The following is a 20,063-nucleotide window of genomic DNA, read 5'->3' on the forward strand; positions in this document are numbered from 1 at the left end:
CTCTGTGTGTTGGCTGAAAAACAGGGTCGTACTGTTAAACGTGGGAGCATCGCTTTCAAAAGCAGCAAACAAAAAGACCAATCCTTCACAGACCTTCTCCAGCATTCAGGCACAGAAACACTTTCACTGCATGATGGCCTTCGGTCCAAACACATAATGTAATGTAATAGTCTTTCAAGTGGCTAGTGAGGGCTTTATTGGGACTTTGATCCATACCCACAAAGTCTCAGCTGGTGCACACAGCATCCATTACAGCTCCTCTCTCTCCTTTCCTTCTCTAGATGGTCTTGGTTTGGAAAACTTGTCTGTCAAAACATCAGAATTGAAAATAATTACTTTACATTCGCAACAGAAATATGGCTTCTTGTACTAAAAATACATCAGATTACATTGTGACATTATGATTAACCACGGTATATAACCATGTCAGTTGTATTTATATGTTTTATGCGAAGCCAGCACCGAGGCATTGAGTTGTTTACCTTGGACATCCATTTTTCAGGAAAGGACATGAACAAAGACAATTGCCAGGCCAATATTCAACAGAATGACCATGCAGATCATAATTGTGTTTGGCCCCTGAAAAGCAGAAACAACAAAAAAGAATTTATTCGAATAATTAAATACAATTAATCACATGATTAAGAATGTGATTAATCAAACGTGTGCACATTTACAGGTACCATTGAATACTCTCTAATGTCTAGATAAAAGGCAGACTACATGACTTTGGTCTGTTTTACACGTTCCTTTACAAACCCGTGCTGTAGGATGGAAGCAGAAAACCTCAGCCGAAGCAAAGTAAAACTAAAGGAACAAATTCCAAAGAACAATCTGAAGGGTAATTTATATCCTTTAACTGAGAAGAATACACCAACCAAAAATATCCAGCCAGCAGTGTCTGTGTCCACTGAAGGACTAGAGGACGACCAACACAAAATGTGCATCATCAACTGAGCTACTGTCTCTGACGTTGCATCTCCACTGTGGACCAATGAGGAAGGAGTGTCTAAAAGAGTGGACAGTGAGTGGACACAGTGTTTTGAAAACTCCAGCAGCACTGCTGTGTCTGATCCACTTGCACCAGCGCAACACACGCTAACACAAAACCAGCACCACCACGTCACTGTCACTGGATTGTGGAAGTCCATTTCCAACACATAAAATAATAATAAAAAAGCAGCAATTTTGTTTCATTAATATGTAAGTTGCTATCTGAATATTTTGAGATACTATCTCGTTATTTTGAGATACTAAGCCAATATATTGAGACACAATCTTGTTATTTTGAGATACTAAGCCAATATATTGAGACACTATCTCGTTATTTTGAGATACTAAGCTAATATATTGAGACACTATCTCGTTATTTTAAGATACCAAGTCAATATATTGAGACACTATCTCGTTATTTTGAAATACTAAGCCAACACATTGAGACACTTTCTTGTTATTTTGAGATACTAAGCCAATATATTGAGACACTATCTCATTATTTTGAGATATTAAGCCAATACATTGAGACACTATCTTGTTAGTTTGAGATACTAAGCCAATATATTGAGACACTATCTTGTTATTTTGAAACACTAAGCCAATATATTGAGGAACAATCTTGTTATTTTCAGATACTAAGTCAATACACTGAGACACAATCTTGTTATTTTGAGATACTAAGTCAGAATATTGAGACACTATCTCGTTATTTTGAGATACTAAGCCAATACATTGAGACACTATCTCATTATTTTGAGATACTAAGTCAATACACTGAGACACTATCTCATCATTTTGAGATACTAAGTCAATATATTGAGACACTTTCTTGTTATTCTGAGATTCTAAGCAAATATATTGAGGCACTATCTCATTATTTTAAGATATTAAGCCAATACATTGAGACACTATCTCATTATTTTGAGATACTATGTCAATATATTGAGACACTATCTCGTTATTTTGAGATACTAAGCCAATACATTGAGACACTATCTTGTTATTTTGAGATACTAAGCCAATATATTGAGACAATATCTCATTATTTTGAGATACTAAGCCAATATATTGAGACACTATCTCATTATTTTGAGATACTAAGCCAATATATTGAGACACTATCTCATTATTTTGAGATACTAAGTCAATACACTGAGACACTATCTATAATTATATTTTGACAATATATTGACTATCTCATTATTTTGAGATACTAAGTCAAAATATTGAGATAGCAACTTACTACATACTAATGAAAAATATTGGTGCCTTTTTTAATTATAATTTTATGTGGCAGAAATGGGCCAAACTGCAGCACTGAGAATGACGCACCACCCAAACCATACCTGCTCTGTGGGGGTCCTGACCAATGAAGTATAGGGTGAAAGGGGGCAAACAATGTATACAGAGCAACAGATGAATTACAGAATCTAACTACTGAACTACAAAGTGGTCCTATATGGTCATTGGAGCTGAGAGAATGAACAGTGTGTGCAGAAACAATGCAGTGTTCATAAAACTATCAGTGTAAAAAAAATACTACTCCTTTAAATGTTATAGAGCTTGAATTTAGGCCCAACAGCCACTACTCTTCTGAATGTCTCAGAAGTAGGGCAGACTGTACCGCTGCAACACACTTTATTATAAGGTGTCTGGGGGAACATAAACAGATTTCTGAAGGTGAGAATCTGTCATTGTAAGTGTCAGCCTTGCTTGGACCTGCCTGTTTATCAAAAAATGTGGTCAGGGAGACTGGAGCCAGTGCTGCATTTCAGCCAGCATTATCTGTCCAGATCAGTTGTGGCAGTCTGTGCAGTAGGATGTGATTTCCTCAGCACAGTATCAATGAAAGACCGAGTCCCTTTGAATGCCACGCCTTTGATGAAATGAAGGGTGTTGCTGAAACACTGTGCTAGCTTCTGCACCCTGTGTGTAGTGCATTACTGTGAGGCAGTAATTCATGAAAATACATGGATATTCCCATACCACAGAAAATGACCATGTTGCAGCATGTTTATGGTGGGAATGAAAAAGCTTGAATAATTCTACCCTCTTGTTCTTTCAAGTCTTTGTTTCAATGCCTGTAAGGCACTAGAACAGACACAACAGTGCTTTTTAAACCCTGTGTCCACTCTCTGTCCACTCTGTGAGACACTCCTCCCTCGTTGGTCCACCTTGTAGATGTAAAGTCAGAGACAGTAGCTCATCTGTCGCTGCACAGTGTGTGTCGCTCGTCCTCTAGTCCTTCATCAGTGACACAGGACGCTGTCGGATGGATTGGTTGGTGGACTATTCTCTGTCCAGACACTGAGGGGTTTAAAACTCTGGCAGCACTGCTGTGCCTGATCCATTCGCACCAGCACACCTGAGATGCTGTGGGGTTCCTGACCATTCAAGAGCAAAAAGTATGCAGAGAAACAGCTGGACAAAGTACAAAGTGCTCCTGTATGATCAGTGGAGCTGATAAAATGTGTACAAAAATGTCTGTTTATTAGGTACAAGAATTTATATGATGGTGATTATATGCATGCGGTTTGTTTAGGCTTGTCTTACCTCATCTGTGGCCTCTGACACTTTGCTGGGGGCTTTCCCCACAGATCTCTGCCTCACCTCAGCCTTGGGCTCCACCTTGGGAGCTGGCTTGGCAATGGCTTTGGGCTCTGGTGTAGGCACAGGTTTGGGTTCAGGCTTAGGCACAGCTTTGGGGGCTGGGCTAGGTTCTCGTCTCTGAGCCGGGCTAGGGGTGGTTTCTCGTCTCAGAGGTGGTATAGCTTCTTGTCTCGGAGCTGGGCTCGGATCTCGTCTCTGAGCTATAGTTGTTTCTCGTCTTGGAGCCGGGCTCTCATCTCGTCTCTTAGCTGGGGTTGGTTCTCGTCTCGGAGCCGGGCTGGCATCTCGTCTCTGAGCTGGGGTTGGTTCTCGTCTCAGAGCCGGGCTTGGTTCTCGTCTCTGAGCTGGGGTTGGTTCTCGTCTCGGAGCCGGGCTTGGTTCTCGTTTTGCTGAAGGCTTAGCGTCTGCTTTGCTAGGTTCTTTCCTCTCCTCCTTGGCCTCCAGCATGTTTCCAATCACCACAACAGGATGTTGAGGAGCTGGCTTCATGTCTTCAGCATCTTTGGGCTCAGGGGTTTGTTGGACTTTGGAGGACACTTTGGAGGCTGGTTGAGGAGGAGGTTCTTCTTCGTCGGTGGATGAGACGAGGCTAGTCCTTACTGGAGCTACGGCAGGAGGGGGTTCTGCTGCTTTTGGCTCTGCCTCTAATTTCTGGAGAGGCTTGATCTCCATGTCGGAGCCCTGCTCAGCTTTGGCACTCTGGCGGCTAGGGGAACGGGACGGGACCTTATTGCTCAGGGCTTGAGGCTCCTCTTGAGCTGGAGATAGAGCAGCAGAAGATGGAGTTGTAGGCCTGCTGCTAGGTTGACTTCCAGGCCGGCTGCCTCCTCTGCTGCTGCTACCGCTGCCTCTGCTGGTTCGGTCCTCATTCCAGCTTCCAGGGCTGAGGTAGTTGGGGTCTGGAGCAGTGATAGTGGTAGGGCCAGGTGATGGCGTGCGTGCTGGACTAACATTTGGCTTCAACGTCTCCATCTCATGCATGAAGGGGCTCTCTGGGGGTGTCGGCATGGTCTCTGCCAGCAGTGGCTCATGGATTCCTGTGCCAGCATTTTCATTGATCTTGGCGATCTCCTGCAGCGCTCGCTTCTTTAGGTACTCCGGTCCTGAGGGGGTGAACAAAATTTAGATTGCAATACATTTTTACATCGGGAAGCATCTACACTTTGTCCTTCAGACTTGATGGTAAAGTGTTTATAGCCTGTGCTTTGTGTATTTTTTTATATACTGAACTTTGGGTAGTTCAATGTTATGAAATATTGGACTAAGGCTATTATAACTAATGAAGTAGTGGTTGACCAATGGGTAGTGTTGCTGTCACAGCTCCAGTTGTGGGTTCGAGTCCCGCTCTGGGTGACTGTCTGTGAGGAGTGTGGTGTGTTCTCCCTGTGTCAGTGTGGCTTTCCTCCGGGTGACTGTCTGTGAGGAGTTGGTGTGTTCTCCCTGTGTCAGTGTGGGTTTCCTCCGGGTGACTGTCTGTGAGGAGTGTGATGTGTTCTCCCTGTGTCTGTGTGGGTTTCCTCCGGGTGACTGTCTGTGAGGAGTGTGGTGAGTTCTCCCTGTGTCTGCATGGGTTTCCTCCAGGTGACTGTCTGTGAGGAGTGTGGTGTGTTCTCACTGAGTTCTCTCCCATGGACCAAAAACACACGTTGGTAGGTGGATTGGGGACTCAGAAGTGTTTGAAAACTGTTAAAAACCTAAACTATTTTCTTTCAGGGGTCTCCAGTGTAGAAGAAGTGTTATCCTTCATCCCTTAAGTCAGACCTATTTTAGACTTTCAAAGCTGACAGCCCTAGCCATGAGCTTGAGGTCTGCATCAGCTGTGTACACAAGTACTGCATATGCTGAAAGACATGTGACCTTTGTTTTGTGCCAATTGGGGGGCGGATATCAACCAATTGAGGGGTGGCGTGGGGGGTTTGAGTCGTTTGAATCTAATTAGAGGTGAACACAGCAAAATTGAGAAGACTTTCCCCTCCAAGTGTGTTGAGTGTTTGCTGAAGTTGTCTTAGCTGCAGTTTAATAAATACCTCAGAGCTCAAAGGGGCCCCTCCAAGCATGGTCACGTTGTGTAAACGGGGAAGGCCTAGCTGGAACTAGCAGGGCCTACATTTCAAGCATTTTACTCATTGTTATTGAACATTTCTGTGGTTACCTGGTTGATAGAATGAAGGTGAGAGTTCTCTGGCCACCACGCGAGCGATACTGGACTCGTTGTTTGCTGCCTGAGCTGCCTGATCTGCTGCCTCTCCTTTGCTCCTGGCGTGGGCAGTTCTGCAAAGGAAATAGTTTCTAGCAAATTATTCATCCATTTCCAAGACAGAAACGTATAGCTGCAGTGCCACTGTAATGAGAGTGATAAGGTTACAGTTAAACGGTGTAATCTTCTATCAGAAGGCAGCCTACAGGACAAGGTCAACACTTACACTGCATCTGTATAAAAGCAATGCAAAGATAAGTCAAGTGGAAATTATTTGCTTTTTTTTTCCATTTTGAAAATGAATATCACTTGTTTTGAGACAACATTGTAACCAATGACAAACCCTTTACAGGACACAAATAAAGACCAAGCAGAAATAGCCATACTCCAAACATAAACTCAGGGGAACATCAAGCCTATAAATGTAATCCGAGATGGCAGCTTTTCAGGACGACTCCGCAAAAGGAAAGCTCTGTTTATCCTGTCACATTATCTTCCTGCCTGTTTATCCTCTGATTTATGACAAAGAACACAGATATGGTTTGTGTTGAACGCATTGGAAAAAGAAAAAAAAAACAAAAACTACTTAATGTACTATGACTTGACTTGTTTGTGTGCGCAGGACATGTTATTTTCTCTTAAAAAATGTCTGTATTACTTGAGAAATAAGGCCTAGAGATTAATGTAGTAAAACCAGTGTATATTTGAGATTAATCATTTGTTAATTTGCCTCAGTTCCAGTCGTAGGTTCCCTCTAGAGGAAAGAATTTTTCAAGCATGTCATGCATGCAGATGCAGTTCTGCTGACAGCAGTAAACTCTCAGTGATTAGTCCAAAATCACTTAATTTCCCTGAAACTAATCCTGGGACAAAACCGATAATACTTCCTACTTTTATGGATTCTATGGGTTTATCAATAAATCAAAGAGAGCACAACCGGGCCTGCTCTGAGTGGGTAGGATGCACGCCAATGCCCCACTGCTCTTCACACCAGTACAATGCTAGATAGTGCAGACATTTGTTGGCTGAGGAGACTGATCTGGGATCAGACCATTCTCCTCCTTCTCACTGAGCTGTCCAGTGGCGATAAGCAGTTACAGACAATGAATGGATGAATGAATGAATGAATGAATACACAGCTTTATTCTGTACAAAAGGGTTTTGAAGCACTGTGCTTGTTTTGCTTTTTCAATCTGAATGCAATAGTAAAATAACATTAAATATGTTGCGTGTTTATGAGACTGATTACATTTGCATGGTCATTTCTTTCTGTGGGCGGCATGGTGGCGCAGCAGGTAGGTGTCGCAGTCACACAGCTCCAGGGACCTGGAGTTTGTGGGTTCGTTTCCCGCTCCGGGGGACTGTCTGTGCCGAGTTCTCCCTGTGTGTTCTCCCTGTGTCTGCGTGGGTTTCCTCCAGGTGCTCCGGTTTCCTCCCACAGTCCAAAAACACACGTTGGTAGGTAGATTGGTGACTCAAAAGTGTCCGTAGGTGTGAGTGTGTGTTGCCCTGTGAAGGACTGGCGCCCCCTCCAGGGTGTATTCCCGCCTTGCGCCCAATGATTCCAGGTAGGCCACCGCGGCCCTGAATTGGATAAGGGTTACAGATAATGAATGAATGAATGAATTTCTGTATCGAGAGACTAGACTATGCTTCTATGTACTCATATTAATGATGGGGTCTATTAATAACGTACTGCAGTCATCATTTCCCAAGGTTAATCTTGAACATGCGAACAACGTTGTCTTCAAAATTCCCAAATATGTGTAATTTCGAGACCAATCATGGGCTACCAATCCTTCCTTAAAAAACCCAATCACGTTTATCTTGATGGTGATCTTGTTAGAGCAAAACACACAGCCCCTGGTGCTCAAGACATTCCACATCGTCTTTATTTGGAAGATGGGGCAGCAGTTGTCTGGCCTATTTATAAAAAGCACGGCCCCTCAACACAAAGGAATCCCTCCTTCTTCATTCTCAGTTCAGGTGGCGATGTAAATCTGTAAAATCCCAAACGAACAACAATACGAGGCAAAACGGCCTACGTTTCAATCCCCGCTGAGTTAGCATGTGTTTAAAGTGTGTGAGAGTTGAACGCAGGGGTCAGATGTGCTGTGGGAGTCATGTAGTACTGTATTATTATTAGCGTAGGGGCCATACTCCTCAGGCATTGAGCTGGAGCAGAAATAAATTATTTTCACACCTTGCTCCTGACAATGAGATCCGACCAAGGCTGTAACGAGGAACCACCCCCATAGCCTTGGCAGTGGAGTGAGGATCCGTGTATTCTTACTCAGTGGTGCTCCTCTTGTATTAAACTTGTATTAAAGTGCAGCAGCAATGCAATCTGCTATACTGCATATGACTATGTACACTGTATGATTATTATGCATTATAATTATAATTATATATACAACATAAGTACATCATAATTGAATTAACTGGGAATGAAACGGAACTCCATGAACAATCCTAGGGGAATTGTTGTCAGAATTCATGTTGATTTTGTACCAGAACATACATCTGCATCCTCTGCAGAGCACTTTCATGGCACAGTTACATTTTTCTGAATTTAACCTGCTGTAAAACAGGCTTGTTGGCGAATGTTGAAGTTCCAAAACCAAATTCCATGAAGCTGTGTGGTACAGTGCTCGAGCGGGTCAGTCAGAGTGGATTGTGATTACTCTGGGAATACTTGACATGCTGTAACATTAGCCTGAGCTCAAAATAACATCGCCCACTTTAAGACACGATTTAAAGGAAACTTCCCAGTGGAACCATTAGAAGGTCTTCCAGCTCCCTGTAGTAGAGTTTAGATCTACACCTGTCCACAAGCAGTCAGCATGGTTCCTGGCTCCCTCCAGGGTTACTTAGCTGACACACTGTGATGCAGCTGGCTCCTGCGATAGGAAAACCCTCACTGGACTCCACAGGGAAAAAAAAGAAAAGAAGGATATCTCTTTAATACCTCTGTAGTTTCTCATGGACGACAAAAATATCAGATGGAAAGACAGTGGAGTCTTCAGCGGAAGTCCCCCAAAGCTGAGAAACAAGGCAAAACAGCCTAGGCATCTCATCTTTGCTCTTGAAATTTAGGGGAGACCTCAGTCTCACACTGTACTCACTTTGGGTTTCTGTATCTCACTTACTGAGATAACGACACTCACGTTTAAGGGCTACAACCGTGTCTCATCCAAGACTAATCGTTTTTAACTGGAATAAAAGCATCTCATATCTCTTTTTTTCACTCAATTTCTATATATTTCTTGTGAAACATGGTTGAATTGTTATTGCACAGAAGTACAATGAAATTTAGACTCTGCATTTAACCCATTTGTGGCAGGGAACACACACACACACACACACACACACACAGATATATATATATATATATATATATATATATATATATATATATATATATATATATATATATATATATATATATATAATTAGTGGCAGTGCACATACACACTGTGACGTGGGCAGACACTTTGGTGCCCTGATTGCTGCTGGGTATTAAGTGACTTGCTTCAGGGCAATTCAAGCTTAACTCTGGAGGGAGGTGAAAGCACTGTAACTTGTCCAGAAGATCAAAGATGCAGCCTTTTCTATCCCATGGTAGCTTCTCTAATCTTTAGGCCCCAAAACAAGTCCTCAAAGAGGCATTTAAAAAGAATTACCACGGCTCATACACACATCATCGTAACTTTGAGAACACATTTTCTTCCTATAGTTGATCAGTCAAGATGTGTTTGATAAGTTTGCTGCTAATGTATCAAAACTGAATGTAACTTTATACCTAACCTCTCCGTGTCTCCATGGGTTTCCTTCGGGTGACTGTCTGTGTGGAGTGTGGTGTGTTCTCCCTGTGTCTTCATGGGTTTCCTCCGGGTGACTGTCTGTGTGGAGTGTGGTGTGTTCTCCCTGTGTCTGTGTGGGTGTTCCTCCAGGTGACTGTCTGTGAGGAGTGTGGTGTGTTCTCCCTGTGTCTGTGTGGGTTTCCTTCGGGTGACTGTCTGTGAGGAGTGTGGTGTGTTCTCCCGGTGTCTGCATGGGTTTCCTCTGGGTGACTGTCTGTGAGGAGTGTGGTGTGTTCTCCCTGTGTCTGCGTGGGTTTCCTCTGGGTGACTGTCTGTGAGGAGTGTGGTGTGTTCTCCCTGTGTCTGCGTGGGTTTCCTCTGGGTGACTGTCTGTGAGGAGTGTGGTGTGTTCTCCCTGTGTCTGTGTGGGTTTCCTCCGGGTGACTGTCTGTGAGGAGTGTGGTGTGTTCTCCCTGTGTCTGCGTGGGTTTCCTCCGGGTGCTCTGGTTTCCAAAAACACACGTTGGTAGGTGGATTGGAGACTCAAAAGTGTCCGTAGGTGTGAGTGTGTGAGTGAATGTGTGAGTGTGTGTGTTGCCCTGTGAAGGACTGGCGCCCCCTCCAGTGTGTGTTCCCACCTTGCGCCCAGTGATTCTGTGTAGGCTCTAGACCCATCGACTCTGAACTGGATAAGGGCTTACAGACAATAAGTGAATAAGTAATTTCTGGACAGATTAATATAAATGCTTAACGTTCACTATTATTGCTTCTCACTTTGCTGAATCAAACATTAACACGGCAAACTTATTAAGCAATAACAGGTAGTATAAAAGTTGAACTGAAATTAGCAAAATAAGAAGTAATTAAACAACAAATTGTGTGGGTGTGTTTTGTCTGTGGTCGTATGGCTATGCTGGCAAGCAGTGGGTGGAGAGACCTTTGACAGATGGCACTTCCTGCAGATGAGCTGTAACACAGAGGATATAATATACCGAGGAGCTAAAGTGTAGCCGTGTCATTTCTGCCAGACAGGGAGTAAGAGTAGTATTCAACCTTTAAGAAGGAGTCTGATTTGTTTTTTTCCTTTGGAGCAACAGGCATCTCTAAAGAAAGGCTGTGTTTTGCTATTGCTGTGTTTTATGGTTGTTTTCAAAGCTCTCTGCTGAAACAGAGACATAGGCACCACCACAGGAGTTGGGGAGACATGTGCACTTCAAAATATGTTACACACATTTACAGCAATTTACAGTAAAGATTAAAGATATTTTAAAATTGGGAGCTTTTTTATCGGTTTGTAGACTTCGAAAACTGACCCCTTCTGATAAACAGCACTTAAAGCTTTCGTCTCTGTGAGACAGGAGAAACGCTCCACACTTGCTTCAGATCTGACAGAATCCATAGAAGATGAGCATGTGTCAGAAAGGATGTGAATCTGTCGAGAAGCGCTGACAGAACAAAAACTAAAACAGACAAAAAACTGGACATCTGACATTTTTAATAAACCGATGAGGTTATATTGGTCACTGGACTAAACCCTTAAGGAATGGAGGTACATACCTCTATAGATTACTTTCGAAAAACTGAAAGCAAGCCTCCTGGAATGAAAAAAATGTAAATCATTTCAATTAAAAAACAACTGAACAATTTCCACTACAAAAATTGAGGAAATCCCATTGTCTTTGTTGTTTTTAGGGCCCTGTGTGTTTTCTCCTCATCTTGATCTGGTTGGTGAGTAATGCCATCTGTCAGCACGCAGAGGAAGACTTGGGAGGGAGTCATTTGCTTTATGAAACGTGCCCAGAACAACAAAACTATGCAATGCATGTCAAGTATTTGTAGACCTTTCTCTGACAGACATTTGACAAAATATACTACTAATGATAACCCTCAATAGCTGTCAGCTGTATCTCTCTGTACATGTCTCTTCCTCTGCCGTGTTCATGAAATACGAGAAAGACAGCCTCCCTGCTTGGTAATTTTAGAATACGTTTAAGACATACTTTACACCAGTTATTATTCCTAAGATGAACTGAGAGAGAGAGAGAGAGAGAGAGCTCCAGATAAAGGTTAGGTGTTGTACATGAATATCCTGCCAATGTTGCCACTTATATACAGGGAGGGGAATATTTATATCTCCTGAAAGATCTGACACCAATGCTGACGCAAGGCTGCACAGATCTGTCCACGCATACAGCTTTAAACAAGAGCCACTTAACAAAGACGTACCACACACACAGAACGGAGCAGGTTTAAACCTTCAGTTTAGTTTCTTTGTTTACTTTTTTTGTTTTGAATCTCAGGTTGGTCAAAATGTTGAGAGATATTAAAGAAATAATGAGCTTTCAAAAGCGGTAACACCTACTGACTACTTCTGGATTTTCTCTCAAAACATATCCCGCCCTGTAGCCTGTAATCTCTCACCAACAGTAACTGAGTAAAGAAGTTGAAGCCTTTTCAGTTCTACATTCAGTGGTTTTATAGAGTGAAATAACCAAATCCAGGCGGCACGGTGGTGCAGCAGGTAGTGTCACAGTCACACAGCTCCAGGGCTTGGAGGTTGTGGGTTCGATTCCTGCTCCGGGTGACTGTCTGTGAGGAGTGTGGTGTGTTCTCCCTGTGTCTGCGTGGGTTTCCTCCGGGTGACTGTCTGTGAGGAGTGTGGTGTGTTCTCCCTGTGTCTGCGTGGGTTTCCTCTGGGTGATTGTCTGTGAGGAGTGTGGTGTGTTCTCCCTGTGTCTGTGTGGGTTTCCTCCGGGTGACTGTCTGTGAGGAGTGTGGTGTGTTCTCCCTGTGTCTGCGTGGGTTTCCTCTGGGTGATTGTCTGTGAGGAGTGTGGTGTGTTCTCCCTGTGTCTGTGTGGGTTTCCTCAGGGTGACTGTCTGTGAGGAGTGTGGTGTGTTCTCCCTGTGTCTGCGTGGGTTTCCTCTGGGTGATTGTCTGTGAGGAGTGTGGTGTGTTCTCCCTGTGTCTGTGTGGGTTTCCTCCGGGTGACTGTCTGTGAGGAGTGTGGTGTGTTCTCCCTGTGTCTGCGTGGGTTTCCTCTGGGTGATTGTCTGTGAGGAGTGTGGTGTGTTCTCCCTGTGTCTGTGTGGGTTTCCTCCGGGTGACTGTCTGTGAGGAGTGTGGTGTGTTCTCCCTGTGTCTGCGTGGGTTTCCTCTGGGTGATTGTCTGTGAGGAGTGTGGTGTGTTCTCCCTGTGTCTGTGTGGGTTTCCTCCGGGTGACTGTCTGTGAGGAGTGTGGTGTGCTCTCCCTTTTTCTGTGTGGGTTTCCTCCGGGTGACTGTCTGTGAGGAGTGTGGTGTGTTCTCCCTTTGTGTGGGTTTCCTCCGGTGCTCCGGTTTCCTCCCACGGTCCAAAAACACACGTTGGTAGGTGGACTGGTGACTCAAAAGTGTTCGTAGGTGTGAGTGAATGTGTGTTTGTGCCTGTGTTGCCCTGTGAAGGACTGGTGCCCCCTCCAGGGTGTATTCCCGCCTTGCGCCCAATGATTCCAGGTAGGCTCTGGACCCACTGCGACCCTGAACTTGATAAGGGTTACAGATAATGAATGAATGAATCTCCAATCGTTAAATCTGTGACCACATGCAACACAAAAAGTCTGCACATGCCTCTTAAAGTGCAAGGTTTTTATGATGTAAAGGAAAGAGAAGAAGCGGAAGATGAATAATCTCAGTAATGTTTCCACATTTTAACATGACAATTCAACTGAAATACAGACTGAACTCCTTACACCCCACAGATTTTCAGTTGGATTCAGGTCTGGGCTCTGACTGGTTCTTTCCAAAACTCTTCTTCTGATGAAGCTATTCTTTTGTTCATGTGGAGGTATGCTTTGTGTCATTGTTGTGCTAAAATCCTCTTCCACATTTCCAGCTGAAGAACAGCCCCAACGCTTTATTCTGGGTATGGTGATGTTTTGGTGATGCACCATAGGCTCCAGCTTGCTTTTGGTAGATTTAATGTCTCCAGTTTAATGTTTTCCTTTGTAAGAAAAGGCTTCACAATGTTCTATGGCATATCTAATGCCTTGGAATTTATCATACCCTTCTCCAGGCAAGAAAATGTTAGTAAAACAGCGGAAGTAAATATGGGGTTAAAGAGTCATTTCAACCGATGGCAGGTGTGTACTGACTGATTGAGTCTGAATGTGATTATAAGAGGGTGTGCACACATATGTTACCTTCATTCATTCATTCATTCATTCATTATCTGGAACCCTTATCCAGTTCAGAGTCGCGGTGGGTCCAGAGCCTACCTGGAATCACTGGGCACAAGGCAGGAATACACCCTGGAGGGGGCGCCAGTCCTTCACAGGGCAACACACACACACTCACTCACACACATAAATAAATAAAATAAAAATAAAAAGCTGGTATTTTAACAGGGCAGTGGAAAATAAAACGTCATGTATGTAATCTACAACAACTATTAATAATAAAATGAACTCTGATACTCAAATGGTGACTCTATTATGATGATTATATTTATATTTGATTATATTTGCCTTTCAACTTCAGTATATAACACCAGGCATAATATTAAAACGATCTCTTTATTCAACACTCACTGTCCATTTCATCAGCGCCACTAATCACATAAAACTCCAGCAGCACTGCTGTGTCTGATCTATTTATATTGATGCTACGCAATACATCACCATCACATCAGCGCCACTGGAGCACTGAGAGTGATCCACATTTTACAATTACAGACTGTAGACGCCTGTCGCTCTGGATACATTGTTAGACCCCTATCATGCTATTATTTAATGGTCAGGACCAGTACAGAGCAGGTGTGATGTGGGGAGTGTATGGCGAACTTAAAAGAGTGTAGATATGAAGTCATTTTAATGTTATGGCTGATCGTATATATACACACACAAATCTTTAAGTTAATAATAAACAATCTCTAAGCATTATTAAGTGAAGGGTAATTAACACTGTTTAACTAAGAGCACAGTGTAACCACTCTGGCGCTCTAAAGTTAAGAATGGGGCACCCCAGCTCATTGTCAGTGTCTGGGAGGTGGGAGCTATCAGCTGTTGCATTCCCCTGCAATTGTGATACAGCAGCAGTGTCTGGCCTTATTTAGGCAGGCCTTCTTTCTGACAGGGCGGCCGTGTGCGTCATTTACACCCAGTGCCATGGCCTCGGAGAAGCCTTGCCTTCCACAGCACACCAGACCCGGCTCAAAATACACTGCCCCAGGCCAACACAGGCCCGCACTCCAGCAGACACACACACACTCTACCGGCTGGATTCCTTATCCGTGACCTCACCACAAGTGAGTGCTCAAAGGTACAGATAAGGGCCTCTTTGGTTCACGTCATCTATTAAACAGATACCAAAGAAAAAAAAAAACAGAACGTGAGTACTACAGAACATACACACGGAAGTATCGGTTCGGAAGTATCAGCTCTTGCTTTTGTGTGTAACACTGCTGTGAGGATTTGATGACATTCAGCCACAAGAATATTAGTGAGGATGGGGACTGATGTTGTATGAGTGGTATTTGATCACATTTACCATCCCTAATCATTCTAACCGCTCCATCACTTCAGGAATAAATGCAGTTCCATTGATGTGTGGCTTTATATTCCTTCAGCTGACTCTTGGCACTGGGCAGGGTGACCCTAGAGCGACGGTATTGTAAATATTCTCAGCTACAAAAGTGGGGCACAGCAGAAAAGATTTGGCAACCACTGCCCGGTGCTCAGGAGCGATTTGTTCAGTTTCAGTTCAGTTTCCAGTGTGTGTAAACAATGTGTCCAAACTTTTGAACATATAGTATATGTCACATTACTGAAGGCCTACTGCATTTTCAACACATTGCAACAGCGATGCCTGAGTTGTTTTTCAAAATTGTGAAGTGCTTTACACAAATCCAAAAAACTTTCATTTACAGAATCACATTAGCATCCATAATTCTACTGTAATATTACACTGCGACAAACGAGGCCTAGCCCTGGCAGGTGCTGGCATACAATAGTGTGTCTGTACAGCAGCCAGATCAAAAAGGAGAGAAAAAAAACCCAGGTGAACATCAGACCACCTCATTGCAAAACATCTGACTCCGGACTGACTCAGTACATTATCATATAAACAGGCTCCCGCTGGATCCTCGTGGAGCCTCTGTGGCTGGGTCTTAGCGCAATAAGAGAAAGAGCTTAATGCTGCCGATGTTAATAAATCTGCTTGTCCCCCAGGTAAAATATTTAGAAATTCACAGCGCTGCAGTTCATCACTAGGATGCGTGCTGCTGTAAACACTGGACTAATTTCAGGTGCTGCTGCGGCTTTGATAAAATCTTCCCTCCTTGTAAGGAGATGCTCAAACCAAAGCAGAACAGCTCCTTGCACGCTGAGGTTTAACTTACACTCCGGCTGCATCGCTCACAAACTATGCAAAGTGCATCTGCAAGAGGGGTCCACGTAAATCGTTTATGAGACAAACTGCTGGCGGCAGATGAAATAACAGACTGTGAATGGTGTGGAGAAAACTGCTCACCAAATACAACTCACTGAATCATCTGCAGTGCACTCTGCACAAGTCAGCGTCCATTCCATTCCAATGAATTAATCACTTTTATAACCCTGAAATACCTCAGTAACGTAAACCATTGATATTGGAGAAATTCTGTTGGGAGTGTGCATGTATTTTACATTTATACGATGTTTAAAAGGAAAAGATATTGACTTTAATATGGTAAATGCTACTGCACTGGAATGTCTTGTATTTGAACTCATCATAACTAATAATTAAGAATGTAATTAGCTTTTTATAATTATTGTGACCGATTATATTCCATATTTTTCTAACTATATACTATTTACTATGTTTTATAAACAAGGACATATAGCGCTGATTAGCAGTTCCAAATGACCGTGTGTAGTACTTGTCAGTAATGAAGACAAATTACTACCAGTTATAAAGCATATAACACTGGATTATTACAAGCAGCTGATTGAGTGTCTGCCAAGGTCTCGGTTTCATACCCAACGACTGACTGGTGAGGTTAGGCTTTGATCTAATTAGAACTGCTCATTGTTTACGTGTCTCATGCTATACTTTATTAACACAGCTCTTAAGACAATCAGAACATTGTTATAAACCACTGAACTCTATCTTTCATCATGTCACTGTATTTATATACTGCTCTTTGCTTATACACTGCTCTTTGTTTGTTGTGAGGTTTTGACCAGAGTTGGATGGGCTTCCTTTTGTTTCTTGTTTCCTCTCAAGGTTTCTTTCTAATTTTCTGAGGGATTTCTTTTCCTGGCCACTGTTGCCTTAGTGACTCTTACTTTGCCACTTTGCAGCCTCATGCCACACCGTGTGTTCTGTGGAAATGTTTTTAGGTGAGGTTTTTACTGTATCACCCTAGGAATCAGTGGCTGTAAAGGATTTGTACAGTTACTATTTGTCTTTCCTTTAATCCATATATTAGTTCACACAAGCAAGAAAAAGCCTGGTGAGTAAAACTGAGATATTATCAAAACATGCCTATGACTCAGTCCTTTCACTCTCCAAATCCTAATGAATGAACAAATGAGGGTCAAAGGTCAATCTTTGCTGTTAAACACATTTCTGGGAAGGAACAGCCCAGTGTTCATGTTAGAAAACCCCTATTTTCACTGATATCATGTGAGATGATAGGTGTAAAGGTTTTGTCCACTAGGAATCTATGGTTACTTAATGGGCCATAATGGGACATGGTCACACTGCAGAGTAACTTTAGCTACCAGACCTGGTGAAATTTCAAGTAGTGACCTTTCACTCGGCACATAGCTCTTCCTGCAGCAATGGCTCTAATGCACGCATTTTGTAGACAGACCCTTACACAAGACGCCTTTGTGAAACAAGTCCTTCATCGAGTGTGTGGACTACAGGAGCTCTGTTGTTCTAAAACGATCAAACACAGTCAAACAGCTGGCGAATCTTAGAAGTTAGTGCTTTTCAAAGCCACCTTGGAAGAGCACAACAAAGCTTTAAGTTTCTACTTGCCACTAAATCTGATTCATCTCATTTAGTGTTTCGTAATGTAAACAATTAATTTACACCCCTCCACCCCATCCCCAAAACCTAAATAAACATTGTGTCAGGTTTTGTGCAACATCATAACTGTATAAACCTCCATTTTGTTGTTCTTATGGAGATATTTGCTGCATAAACAAAATTATAAACGTTGGGCAAAATGGTGGCACAACAGGTAGTGCCACTCACACAACCCTATTCCAAGTGACCTGTAAGGAGCTTGGTGTGGTGTCCGTGTGTCCCTGTGGGTTTCCTCCGAGTGCTCCCACAGTCGCTTCTACGGTCCAAAAACACACGTTGGTAGGTCCCACCGCGACCCTGAACTGGATAAGTGGCTATAGACATTCATTCATTATCTGTAACCCTTATCCAGTTCAGGGTCGCGGTGGGTCCAGAGCCTACCTGGAATCATTGGGTGCAAGGTGGGAATACACCCTGGAGGGGGAGCCAGTCCTTCATAGGGCAACACAGGCACACACACATTCACTCACACACTCACACCTACAGACACTTTTGAGTCGCCAATCCACCTACCAACGTGTATTTTTGGACTGTGGGAGGAAACTGGAGCACCCAGAGGAAACCGGAGCACCCGGAGGAAACCCACGCAGACACAGGGAGAACACACCAACTCCTCACAGACAGTCACCCGGAGGAAACCCACGCAGACACAGGGAGAACACACCACACTCCTCACAGACAGTCACCCGGAGCGGGAATCAAACTCACAACCTCCAGGACCCTGGAGCTATGTGACTGCGACACTACCTGCTGCGCCACCGTGCCGCCCGCTTGCTATAGACAATGAATGAATAAATGAATGAATGAAAAAATCACTCAAAATACTTAAAGCACTATTTATGTTGGAACAGATCACTGCACCATTTTATGTGGAATGGGTGGTTAGTTTGTAATTCTGGCTAAAATTTTTTAGTTTTTATCTTGCTTGATGTAAAAATTAAACAAAATGACCAAGAAAACACTTTTCTACAGCTATGCAGGTGTTTACAAAAGAATCAAAATCAGTCGTCCATTAGCTTCCTCCACAGTCTTAAGGAGCTTCGATGTATTTTCTCAAACTACAGTAATTTCTTTTATTTACATTGAAATGGTAATGCTAACCTTCAGGATTTTTACAGTGGTATATCATGAGTCCACCATTTCACGCCTAGTGTTTACAAATGTGTAGCTGAATGCATATAACCTATGATATTGGGACAGGTTTGTGATTGTTGTTATAGTTTTTGGCAAATACACCACACAGCTAGCTCCCCAACTACACACAATACAAGGGCAAGTATGAGCTTCCTCTGAGACATGTAAAACCAGCCACTGCTTCTTTTCAAACTGCTGCTAACACAATGCCACTGGACAGCTCAACACACTGGAAGTGAAAAGCTGACTGGGCTTTTTCAGTCAACATTCACTAATAATGGCTAACTCTGTACTTGTGTTTTGACTGGAAGGATGCGTCTACATAATTCAACAATAAATTTAACTGACCTTGAGTTTGCTATTTCTGCTTTCTGTTTAGCGATAGCAGCGGCCCTCTGCGCTCCTTCCACACTTCTCTCCACTTTTTGCTTGATCTTGGTACCTTTCAGCTGGATCACCTTCTTCTTCACAGCCTTCACAAGCATGTTATGCATGTACTTGCCTTCCTCTTTGCCTCCCTCAGGGAAGGTGGTGCAGCCATAGCCGTGGCGCTGGTTGTCCAGCCACTCGCCCTCATACTTCAGGCCACTGGAGCGCTCACTGATGCCGTAGCCTGAGCGCTTGTCATTCTTCCATTCACCCATGTAAACCTCGGTGGTGGTGGCATCAATGTCAGCCTCCACTGGTGGAAACTCTCCACCCTCTGCTTCACCCTCACTCTCACCCAAACTGACCGTGGAGTTGGCATCACTGGCAGCTGAGCTGAGAGCCGACTCACTGCGGAGAAAGCTGATCTTGCTCTTCTGACTGGATAGGGATGTGCGAGATTCGGACTTGGTTAACTTGCCCAGAAGAGAACCACGCCGAAAAAGACCCTTCTTCTTCGGCTTCACTAGGTCCGGGTCCACGTTCAGGGTCAGGGCAAAGCCTCCTCGTGATGGCCCAATGGGTGTGGGGGAGGGTGTCTCCTGGCCTGAGGCATTGGTGGTGGTGATGACTGGGACATCCTGCTGCAGCAGCGTTCCATTACTGTGTTCACTGCGCAGGGAAGTGAGGGAGTTGCGCAGGGGCGAGCGCACCACAGCCGCCATGCCATACGGGACACTCTGCCGGACACCATAGCCGTGCCGCATCCCACCAGTGAACTGGCCCTGGAAAGTGCCTGCAGAGACCGGACATTTGTACTTTATTAGGGTGCAAAATATAGACAGAGTTATGCAACAACACTGATGTTTTTGATCTATTGATTTAAATGTATTCAAGTAAAG

At 43.6% G+C, this 20,063-nt stretch overlaps 1 protein-coding gene across 2 annotated transcripts in view; it reads right to left on the reverse strand.

The window, feature by feature from the left end:
- Positions 1-20,063, reverse strand: part of jph2 (junctophilin 2) — a 24,341-nt gene continuing 4,278 nt past the window's right edge. The window contains exons 2-6 of one of the 2 annotated variants that reach the window (XM_066671406.1): positions 19,144-19,957; positions 5,759-5,877; positions 3,550-4,709; positions 483-579; positions 1-305 (exon numbers count right to left, since the gene is read on the reverse strand). In XM_066671406.1, coding sequence (XP_066527503.1) covers positions 499-579; positions 3,550-4,709; positions 5,759-5,877; positions 19,144-19,957 — 2,174 coding nt within the window. In that variant the 3' untranslated portion in view covers positions 1-305; positions 483-498. Of the gene's footprint in view, positions 306-482; positions 580-3,549; positions 4,710-5,758; positions 5,878-8,657; positions 8,729-19,143; positions 19,958-20,063 lie in introns of those variants that run through there. The other variant, XM_066671407.1, reaches the window with a different exon arrangement.

The sequence above is a fragment of the Hoplias malabaricus genome, chromosome 5 (genome assembly GCF_029633855.1).
Source record: "Hoplias malabaricus isolate fHopMal1 chromosome 5, fHopMal1.hap1, whole genome shotgun sequence".
Lineage (NCBI taxonomy): Eukaryota > Metazoa > Chordata > Actinopteri > Characiformes > Erythrinidae > Hoplias > Hoplias malabaricus.